This window comes from Haemorhous mexicanus, chromosome 26, assembly GCF_027477595.1.
Source record: "Haemorhous mexicanus isolate bHaeMex1 chromosome 26, bHaeMex1.pri, whole genome shotgun sequence".
In the NCBI taxonomy this organism is placed as follows: domain Eukaryota; kingdom Metazoa; phylum Chordata; class Aves; order Passeriformes; family Fringillidae; genus Haemorhous; species Haemorhous mexicanus.
This window is the reverse complement of record NC_082366.1, coordinates 2064253-2079012: the sequence shown is the minus strand read 5'-3', so window position 1 is coordinate 2079012 and position 14760 is coordinate 2064253. Positions and strand designations below refer to the sequence as shown.

The following is a 14760-nucleotide window of genomic DNA, read 5'->3' as shown; positions in this document are numbered from 1 at the left end:
GCTGCACTTTTGTTTAATTAGCATTACCCAAAAGGATTGCAGCCGGTCTAACCCATCCTGTATCATACAAAAGCTGTAGGAAAATAAAATTGCAGCTTGCTTTAAATGCCTGGAATCTCCTCCCCTGAATGCAGAGCCAAATACTGAACTCCTCTGCTTTCAAACTGCTCTTCTGGATTGCAGCGTGCTTGATTAAAATTTGCCTACTAGAGATTCACACACGACAGCATTTTTGCTGCCTGATGGTCCCAAAAGGTCTTTTAGAATGACTTTAGGAAGAAGAATCACAGCTAATAGTTAAGGGTACAAAATCAACTCCTTCTGGCATCCAGAAGCAGAGGAAAAACACGAAACACCCCAAAATATGTAAACCCAGCTCCACACAGGACATCTAGGGCTACTTGGCAGATAAGGCATGGGCTGAGGGAAGATCAGGAGAGGCAAGTGAGCCTCTGGAGGGCAGGAAAGGCACCAAAACAACTGGAAAGAAAAGAAGTGGAAAAGAAAGGGAGCTTATCTCTAGCAAGGCAACTCTAGCACGTGAGTAAACACTTGCAAACACTGACAGAGAAACTGTCTGAGAAGCATTCCATGGGAATGTGGAGATCTCAACCACATGGATCCAGTGCCATTTCATTTGAGCAGTAAATCATCTCATTGCCCAAATACTTCCCATCCAACACTGGCACTGCTTTTGCCTTTCAAAGAGCATTCTCAGCTACAATTTAGCATCGAGTTTCCAGGCTAATGAAAGTGCATCTAGGCTAGTAAAAACAGACCAAAACAAATCCTCGGCTTCAAGTCCTGTTGTGTAATGAGAAAGTTTAATTAAGGCCACACATTACAGCTGTAAACGTTCTCTTATATAATAAGGTCTAAATGAAACTGAACCTAATCAAAGTTACAATTCCTTCATTAGCAAATTACAAACAAGAGCGCGCAGCTGACACACCGGCCATGATTATCACAACTAATTGCCTCGTTGTTAGGGAGCAGCCTGAAACTGTGTTCAGATGTCCGTCTGTGGTAGCAAATTAGGGCCACATCAGGCTATTCCTGCCATCACAAGGGGCTCTTGTCGAGCGATCTGATTTACCCTGCGCCTGGCAGCACTCGGCCCAATCAAAGCCCCCTCTACAAAGGCAGCTTTGAAGCCAGCACAGCCTAGAAACCCGCTCCATATGCAGGCCGGCAGACTGCACTTCATTAGGCCTGTTGTCACATTTTCCCTCTTCTTATTCTAATGATCCTATTTTAATACACATAGGAACCTCTCCTAATTGATGTCAAGTGAGTGACTTCCACATTCATCACCGGCGCACATCAAACGCGCTCGGGCGCTCGCCCATGCCTGGACCCGAGGTGTGTCTTGTCTCCCAACTATGGAAAGCAGGGAAGAGAAAAAAAAAAAAATACAACTATTTCGGCATTACCTGTTTAATTGGGATTGCACGGCCGCTTCCAATGCTGTCTGTTCTGCTCTCCAGGACCTTCTTCTCTTTGTCTGGGTCACTCCCTTTCCGAGACTGCAGAGCGAAAAGAAAAGTTTGTGCTCCATTAAATGCACACAGAGGATGCTTTTATTTGCCTTTTCATTCTTTCGGAGCAATTAAAAAATACTTTGGCAGGTAAATATAGGCTCAGAATTGAATCTACACAAGTATACAACCATCCTAAAAAGGAATAAATTTCCCACCCACCACCCATAAATTTCAACCATCCACTAGTTTGAAATGCATTTGGGTTTAAAGAGTACAGCTTCGCTGCCTGAAGACCCACAATCAGAGGACACGTTTCTGAAGTTTCCAACAGCAGCTCCAAAGGAGAATCAATGTGCCATCTCCTCATTAAAAAAATTTAATATAGCCATGCACACATTTAATTCACACCTTTGTGGCTCTTAGAAGTGTCAGCAACTATTTAGAAATATGATTTTATAATGCTGGATTTGACCATACGGACTTCAGCTTATTATTTTTTCCTGCTTTGGGACGGTTAGAAAGTTGGAACTGTAAGAAAAGCCGGCGACTGGAAAAAGTTATCTGAACACAGTGTGGAAAAATTAGCATGAGGAGAATTTCACCAACGTCTAAAACCCGAGTTGCTTTATCCTGGCTTCCTCCAAGGCTGGAAGGAGTGAGGTCACAGCGCTCCCTTCATGACTTTATCAAGTTCTCTGGGAATGTGAAGAAGTTATTCAGATCGCAGCCCGTTATTGCGACAGAACGCACGGGCGCGGTGATTTTGACGGATTTATTTTATTACAAAAAGAAGACCTGAGAGTCATCCTCCTTAATAACTGCGCTGACAAGTGACAACTTCACTCCATTACTTTCCAATGGGAACATTACTCACACAATATTGGAAATGGGAAAACATTTTCGTGTGCTTTTCAACTCGGCGCTGATGTATGAAAGGAGCCCATTGGCGGTGTCCGGGAAGAGACGCCGAAATCAGGAGGAGAATCGGGAGCGTGGATCACTAATGCCCCTTTCCCCTGTGCCACAAAGGGGTGGGAGGCAGAATAAAACCCAGGAGCAGCTGCCCCCGGGCATGAGGGGAGGGAGGATTGGAGTAAGAGCATTTTGAGCAGCGCATTCGCTCAGCGGGGATGCCGCGCTGCCGCCGGGAACGGGCTCCGATGGCCAGTTACTATGGATCGGGCAATGGAATGGCGTGCCGGGGAATTAAACAAAGAACAAATGAAAGCAAGCAAAACAAGTGGGAGGGATGAAATCCAGCGTGCAGGATAACTATTGTTCCTCATCCTTCAAGACAGATTTCTGCCTCTGAAAGTGCCACTTCCCAAGAATACAAGGCCAAACAAAGCTTCAATGGCGCAAGGCGCCCGTAAGTGACATTGTAAAGAAACTCAGTGAAGGTGCCCAAATCCTTGGGAGGGGAGTTGTCAACTTGAATGTTTCTTTTTTATCTGACTTTTTTGAGAGAGAAAGAAGCCTGCCTCTGAAATGCAGGCTGAATATCTACGCGCTGTTTTTCATTTCTGGTTTTAAATCATCGCCATTCCCTAAAAGTTACTGCAGCTGGAAATCACAGGCTGCACGTGGAAGGGAAATGTCTGTGTGCAAAACACTGGTAAATGCCAAAAGTACAGAAATGTAGGGATTTCTGCTGGGCAGATTCCCTTCTAGCTGTAGATTCCCTCCTAGCTGCTCGTTCTCACAGAATCCCTGACGTTTTCCAGGGGAAAATCTTCGCACGCTCTGCTATTTATAAAGATAAATTGTGCAGTGAAACAGAAATCTGATCTTTTATGCTTTTGTACCTATGACACACACAATATGTCTTATATCCTAGCAGAAAAAAATCCACTCCAAACCACGCTGGAGCAACACTTCCCAGGACTTTTTCCTGATGGCACATCCACACAATAAATGGTTCTATTTGAAACGTGGTGCCAGTAAACCAAAAAAAGTCTGGAGAAATTAAAGCACCTGCACAAATATCACTGGAGTGATTTCCCCATTGCACTAAAAGTCACTCACAGACTTAATCCACATAAAACTTAGCCCAAGATGTCACAGCTGAGTTTGGGCACAACCAGACCCAGATCAGCAGTGTTGAGCACCCCAAAAGTAAAATACTCATCTCTCACAGCAGATACTGAGACAGAGAGCTCATTTTAAGTCTGAAAAACTCCCTTGGAATTCTGTAAATATGTAAGACAGCTAACACTGAATGTGGGAAAGGCGATGCACCTTTTTGTGCCAGAAATTCCCTCACCCAATGTGGGATCAGACATGGTCAGAACCAGCTTCTTGCTCAGCGAACCTCATAAATGCATTTTAAATCCTCACCTGCCCTATACAAGATTATTTGGTGGTCCCTGTTATCACACTGTCCAAAACAAAGGATATAAACTCTTCTAATATTTTATCTATCCTATCACTCAAGGGGAAAATCAGCTGCTGCAACAACAGCTTTACAACAAACATTAATATTCAATGTTAAAAAGATGAAAAGCTGCATTTGATGCACTGAATATTTTTAAAATTCTCATCCCTACTCCAACTCAAAAACTGTAATTAAGAATCAAATATTTTCTACTTAGCCTAGTCCTCTCCCAACAACAGAAGATCTAAAGATCACTAAACAGACTACCTGTGCTAGATAACAAGGGGTAATTTGCAATTATTAAACAGAAATATATCTGATTCTGTAAGAGATAAAGGCATAAGTGACTGGGAAGAGAAGCACAGCAAGAAACCCAGAGCTAAATAGTAAAATAATTTAATTACACACTCGGTTCACAACCAGCATTTTCTGTGTAGTTATCTCTTTATTCAATTAAATAATTCCAGGTTGTAACTTGGCACAGAAGCTGGGTTACAGCAGAGTGGGTGTTAAGTACTTCACGACATAGATTACAGGGCAACTCATTAAACAATCTCACTACACCCACCTTAAAAGACACAACTAAATCTGCAAAGGCAAATTACTATTATTTTTCCCAGTTATCAGACAATAAGACAACTATCAACACCGTCTCATGTTAGTAAATATGGCTCTCACTAATTATCACAAAACAGAGCTTTAGTCTGTTTACAGCTGACTTAACATTCTTCTCAAACCTTTCCTGTGACTGTAGATGGGTCTGGTTTTCTCTCCTCCCTCTCCCAAATTTACAGCTGCTCCAAAGTGAAGCATTCCCAGTTTCCCCAATGCCAAGAGCACCTGCAGAGCCCTGGCAGCCCCTCACACATCCTTCAGCCCGGCCATGGATGGACGGCGATGTTTTCAGGGATGCAGCAGCATCCCAGCCCTGCTTCCCGAGCTCTGCCTGCTGCTGGTTCCTGGGCTGACACTGACATCTAGTGGGGCTGGCAACTCTGGAATTCTCCCACCCAACTCCAGGTTATTCCCACCAATGGGAGGAAACCTACACAGCTCTTAGCAAATATCAGAGTCAAAGCTGGGGCACTTCTTCCCAGGCCACTCATTCTGTTGTTTTGCACCTACACATCTGCACCCAAACACAAATGCATGACTTCCTCTCCTTCACAGGAATGGGAGATGTGGGTTTAAATCAAAATACCTCTGTTGGGATGGACACAGGGTCCCTGGGGCTCTGTGCTGTCACCCAGAGCTCCAAAATGGTGATAAAACATTCCACATGCTGAAGGTGGAGAGCTCAGATTTCCCTCAGAGTCTGAGGAAATGTTTTTTTCTGGTTTGTATGTGAGAAGTGAGCACGATATCACCTTTGGAATAAAAAATATATAAATTCTCCATGTTGACAGGAAAGTTGTGGGCTCCTAAACACAACTAACATGTAGCTACAACCCCCAAGGGAGTTACATGAGAGCCCACAGCCATTCTGAGTTTGCTATGACATGTGTGACCTGTCAAAAAGCTGCTTACAAACCCCAATTACACCTGCAACACGATCCCAGAGCTTTCAGCAAGAGGGCTTAAAGCAAGGAAACCTTCACTCAGGGCTTCACTAGCATCTCCCTAACTACTTCTGTAAAACAGAAACCATACTGCTCCAGGTAGCTTTCTATTAGATTATTTATGTTTAATTTTGGGTTTTTTTGGCCTCTCAATGAAGCAAAAAACAGGAGGTTTGGAAAGAAAAAAAAGTTACTTTAATCTCCATCATCTTTTTTTAGCCCTGGAGAAGAAAAGAGTGAACTGATTCTATATAGTGGGAAAAGCAGATTGGGGTGGTTATGGAATAGTTTGGTTTGGGAAGGAGCTTAAAGTCCATCCAGTGCCACCCCTGCCATGGACAGGGACACCATCCACTGTCCCAGGCTGCTCCAAGCCCCATCCAACCTGGCCTTGGACACTCCCAGGGATCCAGGGGCAGCCACAGCTGCTCTGGGCACCCTGTGCCAGGGCCTGCCCACCCTCCCAGGGAACAATTCCTTCCCAATATCCCATCCAGCCCTGCCCTGCCAGTGGAGTCCCATCACTCCAGGCCCTTGTCCCCAGTCCTTCTCCAGCTCTCCAGGAGCCCCCCCAGGCACTGAAAAGGGCTCTGAGGTCTCCCTGGAGCCTCCTCTTCCCCAGGCTGAACAACCTCAAGCCTCTCAGCCTGTCTTCCTAGGAGAAGCACTCCTGTTTAAGTCTCAAACAGAACCACCCAACAACAATTCCAGGATGTTCTTGTTTTTGAGTCCACAGCTCTGTCTCAGCACTCCTGTGCCATCAGAGCAGCCCAGCTGCAGGGGGTGAGGCTCAGTGTCCCTAGGGCAGCAAGGGGCTGTGTCCCCAGGGCAGCAGTGGGCTCCGTGTCCCCAGGGCAGCAGGGGGCTCCGTGTCCCCAGGGCCCAGCAGGGTCCCTGGCTGACTCACCGTGAAGAGGTTGGAGCGGCGCTTGGACTGTTTACGGACAGGAGTTGGTGTGTTGGCAGTGGGAGGAACATCAATCCGCAGCTCCTTCTGGCTGGTGCTTGGAGTTGATGGGACAGAGGAGGAATAATCACTTAAACTCCCTCCTCCATTACTGGTCTGCAAGGATTAAAGGGAGTTTTAAACAGTGGTACGCTGCTTTCAAGAAATGACAATCCACAGCTGTATCTTATTTACTCCTGATTTACTCCAAATTTATGCATTAGTGCAGCCAGGGCTCAGGGGCTCAGCAGGGCTGCCCTGCTGCCACTGTTCCACATGTTTCTATTGCAAGCCTTTGAACATCTCCCCCACCATTATTTTTTGAATACTCAGGTAGCTCTGTTTATACAGCAGGCACATTTTCATTCTACACAGTATAACCTTAACTGGGTAGCATCAGTTTCATTTGTTTTCTAGTGTATGAGTAAGCAAAACATTGGGGAAAGCCTTCCAAATCTGGATTTCTACTAAACTAAATTCTAAATACCCAATGCCATGGAGCTGCATAGCTGGAGTTAAACTTCTCTGGAGACACCAGATCACTGAGAGCTGATCAAGAAAATGAAAATAATTCAGGGTTGTGAAATGGCTACCAAGGGGTTGGATAAATCCCAACATATTCCAAACATCACAGGCTCTCCCACAAGGACAATCGAGTCCAGCTCCTGGCCCTGCACAGGATTTGCTGAAACCACTGGTGCAAAGATACAAAACTTGGGAGTAAGATATCCCAATTTATTTGAAACAGCCAAAACTGTAATGTTACATCCTAGTCCTGAAAGAAATCAAGCTTTGAGCCTACAATACCATAAATGAGCAGAGGTAACAAATTCCTGAAAGGAGGAAGGTGAGGAAACCAGACAGAATCAAAAGGTGATTAAGAAAAAAGTATTTTTTTTTTCTTTAAAAGGACTTATTAGACATGACATAAACAAATACTAAAACCACCACGGAAGGAGGAGATGCTCTATGTGCTCATGGGGGACTGGGGCAGCGGGGGCAGGACTACAGGGAAAATTCTGCCTGCTGGGGATGGAAAACTCAGCAGAGGAGCAGAAGTGGATGAAGGGGCTGGACAATAACTCACATGTAATTCTGGAGGGAAAAGAAATGCCTGGGATGCACAGAGAAGGGGGAAAAACCATCTTTAAAGCACTCAAGATCCCTGGAGGAAGTGAGGCAAGGTGGTAAGAGGGTATTTCCAGATTCCTAAAGAGAAAGATGCCTCATGGAACTTGCCCCATGCTCCTCAGGGATGGGGATCTCGAGCTGTAACCAGTCAGGATGGAAAAGCAGGAGCCAATCCCTCACAGCCCCCTGCTGAAGTCTCTGCATGTTCCAAGTTCTCTTCTGATTCTTGCAGCTTTCCCAAAGCAGGGAGCAGAGGTGAAGGCACTGCAAGCAACACAGGGGGCAGAGACATTTCTTTCAACATTCTCAAGTGCCAGAGGAAGTAGCAGCACAACTGGGAGATGTGTACAAAACAAAGGAGATGAAAGAACGTAGCTGGAATGATCATTTTTAGTGTCCTAATGGAGAATGTAACATGGACAGATGAACAGGACAAGCTGGGAAAGAAGTGGCCTCAATTACCCCACATTTGCTTTTCCTGTCTCTGTAGCAGCTTGTTCCCAAACCATTGGATGTGTTGGAGATGAGAAGGGTGGCAAGGAAATCTAATTCTTTTTTAACTGAAATTAACAGACTTATACCCTAAGAGCCTACTTCCCAGATGGAGACCATGAAGGAGTCCTAAAATTTTACCTTTTAAATCCTTCATCATTTTATAGCATCATTTTACACTTTTTGCAGCTGTCTCCTGGATTTCTAAGTGATTTATAAGTAACTCCTAAAGGACAACACAAACCTGTTGGATATTCTATTCCCAGAGACACACAGAGAGTTTCTATAAAAGAAGTCCTGCAGGCAATGTTTCTTTTCTCACACACCAAGCCCAGTGGATTTCCAACTTTGTAAATAAAACTCTGAGGTGATTTCAAATTAAGCCACTGGCTGGAACAATGAAAAACACAACCAGAGAGAATGGTTGCAAAAACCACAGAATGTTTGGGTTGGAAGGGACCCCAAGGATCATCTAATTCCAATTTCTTGCCATGGGCAGGGACACCTGCCACTGTCCCAGGGTGTTCCAAGCCTTGTCCAGCCTGGCCTTGGGCACTTCCAGGGATGCAGGGGCAGCCACAGCTTCTCTGGGCACCCTGTGCCAGGGCCTGCCCACCCTCACAGGGAGGTATCTAAAATGCTTGTTCTAGATAAATATTAGGTTACTTAGAAACAACCCTGTAAATACAAAAGGACTGTGATCTATGTGGCATCAAATACATCACCATTCCTCCTTTAGTTTTAGTTTTGACATTCCAGAAGATTTCCAAAACACTGAACAATAATCAGGTCTCACATAGAATGGAATAATGGGTGACCAAGCTGACTGCACTTTGCTTTTAGTAGTTTAATTTACATTTCTGGACAATCATGTTGTGGTAAAAATTGTCTGGAGGCATTGTGCAATGAATAATGCATCACTACAGATTTACAACAGGTAGTAAGGAGAGAGTTTGTGTGGCAGCCACACCTGAGCTGCAGCTTTGTAGTGGATGTTAAGCCCCACACCTTCCCAGGAATAATGCAAATCTCCTTGGAGAATGACACTGCTGACCAGGAAACACAACTCTTGGCACTGCAGTCCCCATGGATGGACCCTGAGGGGCTGGAGAGTGTCCAGGGCAGGGAATGGAGCCCCAGGAGGGGCTGAGGGAGCTGGGAAGGGGCTCAGCCTGGAGCAAAGGAGGCTCAGGGGGGACCTTGGGGCTCTGCACAGCTCCTGCCAGGAGGGGACAGCTGGGGAGTCAGGCTGTGCTCCAGGGAACAGGGACAGGAGGAGAGGGAACTGAGGTTTAGATTGGATATCAAGGAAAATTCCTTCAGCAAAGGGTGAGTAAGGTCCCTCTGTCCTAGAGGAATGCACAGAGAGCAGGCAGACATGGAAACAGGGTGCCATTTTCAATCTCCCCTCACAGCAGAACAGTGAGTAACAGCTGAATTCCAGGAAAGCCAGCCAATGTGAAAACATACACAGCCTGCAGATTTCTAGGAATTGCAGTCACTGGTAAAACAATCTTTCCATCTCTACCTTCAAAACTGCAGCTCACTGCTGGGGATTCCTGGCTGGAATCTGCACATCAGTTTGTCTGGAGAGGGGCCTGGAGCCTTTCACACAAACAGCAACAGCAGCTGTTGTGCCAAAGGCTTTTCCAGCTGTTTTTACAACAGGTAACTCCTCAGCAGGTTATCCAGCCCCCACACAGAGGCACTGAGGAGCACAGGTGGGGCTGAGCAGCCTCATGGGTTTGGGAACCAGATGATCTCCACTTCCAGGGGCTGGGCAGAGGAAACAGCCCTTTGGAAATGTTTTTATTGGCACTATTCTGCTAAGGCAATGTCTTAATGTCTTACACCTGATATGTCAGGTGTAAAGGACAAGCAACTCCTCCAGCACCAGGATGAATTCAGGGAAAAGAAATGGCTCTGTGGGGTTTTATGAGGGAAAAGGGAACTCAATTCTTGTTTGAAATTAGACTTAGCATGGTATACAAGCACATCATGCCTAGGAAGATTGTCAAGGGATAGGGGAATGTGGGAATGTGAAGTGGGATAGACATGCAGAGCACAGAGATACAGAAGTGACTGGTCTGTACTTGTAAAAAGTAAATTAAAGACCTATTCCAAGATGCCCTGTGGTCAATAAGAGGCCCCCAATCCACTGCACAGTACTTCTTCTCTAAACAGCTCAGTCTACCTCTTGAAGTGTTCCAAAAAGCCAGACAGTGGGCTGTGACTGGAACACCTGAATGCAGCAGACAGAATGAAAGTGATGTTGCACCATCTCCCTTGTTGACAGAGTATACAACAGCTCTGTCCATCATCCTCATGAATGATAATCCTTGGATTTGAGAATAAAATTCTTTCCATGTGTTCTGTGCTGCCCTAAAAGCCAACAGAGGTACCTGAGGTACTTAAAAAGGTTTTCAAGGAAAACCTTCCCCTTGACTGACATACACACTAAAAACTAAGTCAGAAGGAGAATTAAGCAGCATCTACTACAAAGAAAAGTGGATTTTACCTTTTGAATAGGAAGCATTTTACTGTGTGGGACAGGCCTCTGGAAATACATAACTACAGCTACTCCTGAGAGCATTTTCTGGAAGGGATCTTACTGAGGCAGGCACCACCTCAGAGTCCTGCACATGCAGATGGAGAAGCACCCCCACACACAGACAAGTCTGTCACAGAATCCCAGAGTGGTTTGGATTGGGAGGGACATCAAGGCTGATCTCATTCCAACACTCTGCCATGGGCAGGGACACTTTCCACCAGACCAGACTGCTCCAAGCCCTGTCCAACGTGGCAGACTGGAACCACAGAAGCCCTGGATGGTGCTGAGCCTTGGAACTCCCCCCAAGGTATGCTAAGGACTCCTCTGGTTAAGGTGACACTCAATACCACTTTTTTTTCTCTCTCTCTAAAGCCTAAGCTTTTGACTGCAGAGTCATCTGGAGAGTTTGCAGGAGTTCAATCCCCGGGATGATCCAACCAGAGATGGAACAATATTGGACTTTAGCTGAAGTGCTGTGTGTAAGCACTGCCTCTGAAGGCCTCTGCTCCTGTGGAGAATGCAAGTGGCAGGGCACTGCACCGCTAACGGGTTTGATTCATGGAGGAAATCTTCAGAGGAACATCATTACGCCAAGAGAGATGTTCCAAAGGGCAGGACACCAGCCAGTCTTCCAGCCAAGATCAGAGATGGCAAATCTTGCCCCAGATCATCTTAAACTTGGAATTGCAGTTGCAAAGTTCTTTTAAGTCTGGGATAAGGATTCAGCTTCCTTCCCTTAAACAAGGTCACACTGCCTTTAAGTGTAGCACAAAGGAGATAGGACATGAAACAGATTTCTGGCCTCTACTTTTAGGCATGACATCAGTCTCAGAAGAGAGACATCTTTGACTGGTGATGCAATTGCCCCTTCAGGTAATTATGACACCTGGCAAAGGCAGTAAAGAACATTATTTCACTTTTGTTGAAACAGAATCTAGGGAGCCTTATCACAAAAGCTGCCTTGCCTTGATTTTCCCAAACAGTTCTTATCACTGGCAAGAAGTTTGCTGCATAGGTGATGGCACTGGTCTAGAATTTGGTGTTTGCTGTTGACCTTCAAACTAGACCTGGGCAGGAAACCAGTGAACCCCCAGATATCTGATGTCCTTCATCAAAAAAAGCTTCTTTAACAAAAAATGCCCCCAGAGAGGGCAAGTTCCAAGGGCCTGTGGCCACGAACTGGCCAGAGACAGACTGGCAGAGGAAACCTGGAAGGGAAGAACCTCTCCCATGTGAGAACTTTTTCTTCACCACAAGGTGCCAGGGCTCTTGGGAGGAACAACACACCTCACTCAGCACCTGCTTTAGAAAGGGGGGTCTGAACTCCAGCATTCTCTTTTGGCTCATCAGCAAAAGCCACAGTCACAGCCTGAGCTCGTATCAGGACTCAGTAAGTCACAGCAGAGAACTCTGAAGATTAAACTGGCACCTGCATCTTTAGGGTTATAACCCAGTGGGAGAAGTTACTCCCTTCTGCCACAAAGCAGGCACTGTGTGGGATAAAGGTCCATAGCCAAAACAAATCCTCAGGTGGGTGGCTCAGGACTGCAAAATAACCTGTGTACTACTGAGTTTAGACTGAAACTCACACCAGAATGGCTGTGGGTATCTGACATAGTTTATAGCCATCAGTTTATATCTATCCCAGCTGGGGACAAGCCCAGAGATGATCAGTTGACACTAGAAAACAAAGACACTGAGGAAGGGCATTGTCAGGCAAACACAGGAGAGCATGCAATACACCTGGGTAAAAGTTGTGCCAGTCAGAAAACGTTGGTATTGACCACATGTTTCTCAAAATACCATCAAGTGTAAAATTCCAGCACTCCAACCACTGGGATACACCAGCTCAGCACAGCTGAGTGAGAGTAACCACCAAAAACACAGCAAGGGGATGTTGAACCACAGCACAGCAAATCCTGCAACTGTAATGATTGGCCTACCCAGACCTGCAGGCTGCTGGGTATCAATGAGAATGATCAAAGCAGGCTTATCTATCTAAGCAGGCTTTAAAGCCAAATTATTCTGCTTTGCTTCTTTGTTTCTTGAACTCAAGCCAATCTTAAAAAAAACAATTCAAGTATCACTTCAAACTACAGAGCACTGGCAGCATTAATAAAATGGCAACTACCTCTCGAGCAGCAAGGAGAGCCCTTGAAATGACAGGAAACACATCAGAGATGAAAAGCAGCTTATCAGCTCCTTTCCCAAGCATTGATTTTGTCTGTACCTGGCTGATATGTACGGCAGACACCTGGGCAGAACACACGGAGGAGTGGCTCGGAGAGTTGGGCAGAGATTTGCAGGGTCCGATTGAGAGCTGCTGCTTCTTCTTGGTGGAAACGATCTTCTGGGCAACTGAGGGGAAACAAAACAGCCAGGCAGGTCAGGCAGGGCACACAGTGTGGGAAACACACAGTGAGCAACACACAAACTCGGGGGGCACCACCAAAACCTGCTCCAAAAACTGATGTCTTACAGGAAGGGGAAGGGTGCTGGTTTTCCACAGTGCTCCACGGGAGACTCCAGCTGGGTTCTCCACATGGAAAATGTGACTCCAGAAGTCTCATTCCACCAGGTGAGCACCAGAGGACTCGGGGAAAAAAATTACAAAAAAACAACAGCAGGAATTCTGTCCCAAGTCCTCTCTGTGTTTATGACCCCACAGTACCAAAGCTCATCAGTCTCAGATGAGAGAGACTCATCTGAGGTTTATGTTTTTCATAAAAGCTCATGGTAGCAAACATTTTCCATTCTTCCTTGGGATATTCTCCTGGCAGACAGGAGATACCTGGTTTCTGCTGCTAAGGTATAAAATGGATTTCCCTTTTTTTATCAGCCATTGCAACAGGGCAATCCACTGTGGAACCCAAAGCAAAGAGAACTGGAATATTAGAACTGATAAAGGGTTCATGACAGCAAATAAATATCTGGATTGGTGGTACCACACATCCCAGTGAAATTCTTTATGGAAAGAAGCTGTATCATTATTTCTAATTTTAGCTTTTATTTCTTCACAGCAGCAGCACAGCTGGAAAAATGCCTTTTTTTTTTTCACCCCCAATTTATTAAGACATTCTCTTCAGCATAGAAGGAAAAGCAGCATTTATCAAATGGATACAGGGATCAGAGCCATTAACATCTCTATACACAGCTTGGCAGACCCGTAATAAAAAAGATCAAACAGAACCGATGTGGAATGCAGCAACTTCCAAACCTCTCCTACAATCTTTCAATTTAAACAAGTCAAACTATTTCAGAAATTCATCTCATCACACACTGCAGCTTGAGCTCATGCTGCTAATTCAGCTAAAGCCTTTGCAAAGAGCTCTTTTTATGTCATAAATACATAAAAATAAAACTTCTTGCTACCTTTTGAGTCACAAATTAAAAACTAATCAAAATTTCAGTCTTTGGAAACAGGTACTTGTGTAGTGGCTAATCAAAAATGCCACTGACTAAATTTAGCTTCCTTGCAGGCAGTTTTCTTCATGAAGGGAAGCACTTCCCAAAACTTGTGACAAGGAGTCTGCAGTCACTTGCAGCACCTCCACCAAAACCAGTGACATTTACTGACATCTCCTTAAGAAGTCCCCCAGAAACTCCTTGGAATTAAGCCAACAGAACCCAGTCTGTCTCATTCAGCAAACACAAAAAGACAATTATGTAAATTCCAAGATCATTTTCCCTCACTACATTACAGCACAGGCAGGGACAGTGTAAGCATAGTTTCTTCTCAAATGAATGCAATTTTAATAACAAACTGGTCTGTGGCTTATGTTTTTCATGTAAATGAATGATGGCATAACCATGATTTAGTGAGAATACATTGTATAAAGAATGGCTCGTATATATGAAGAAGCAGCTTCATTAGTTACATCCCACCTCCAATAGGCCTCTTATCATCCTGAAAGGATGATATCAATTAATTTATCTTCCCCTAGCATATTGATCATAACCTTCATCAGCTAATCATGTTTAAATTAAAGGGGAATATCGTAGCACTCTGTCATTTCAGACCCATTGGGTTATTGATCTGGGGCCTGGGAAGCTATATATTAAAATATTTTAAAACACATTAGTGAGTGAAGAGAGCAAACCAAAGGTCAGATTTTAACATATGCACATGGATTTGTCTTCATCCTATGTGGTACAGACCTAAATTAAGACCAAAACTGAACAAAAACCACACATGAATGAAAACGACCTCATCTGCAAAAGCTCCT

At 44.9% G+C, this 14760-nt stretch overlaps 1 protein-coding gene across 8 annotated transcripts in view; it reads right to left on the bottom strand.

The window, feature by feature from the left end:
• Positions 1-14760, bottom strand: part of AGAP1 (ArfGAP with GTPase domain, ankyrin repeat and PH domain 1) — a 329227-nt gene that overhangs the window by 171953 nt on the left and 142514 nt on the right. For 7 of the 8 annotated variants that reach the window (XM_059868340.1, XM_059868337.1, XM_059868341.1 and 4 more), the window contains 3 exons: positions 12765-12892; positions 6322-6477; positions 1434-1526 (listed from right to left, as the gene is read on the bottom strand). In XM_059868340.1, the coding sequence (XP_059724323.1) occupies positions 1434-1526; positions 6322-6477; positions 12765-12892 (377 nt within the window). The remainder of the gene's footprint in view (positions 1-1433; positions 1527-6321; positions 6478-12764; positions 12893-14760) is intronic. The other variant, XM_059868339.1, reaches the window with a different exon arrangement.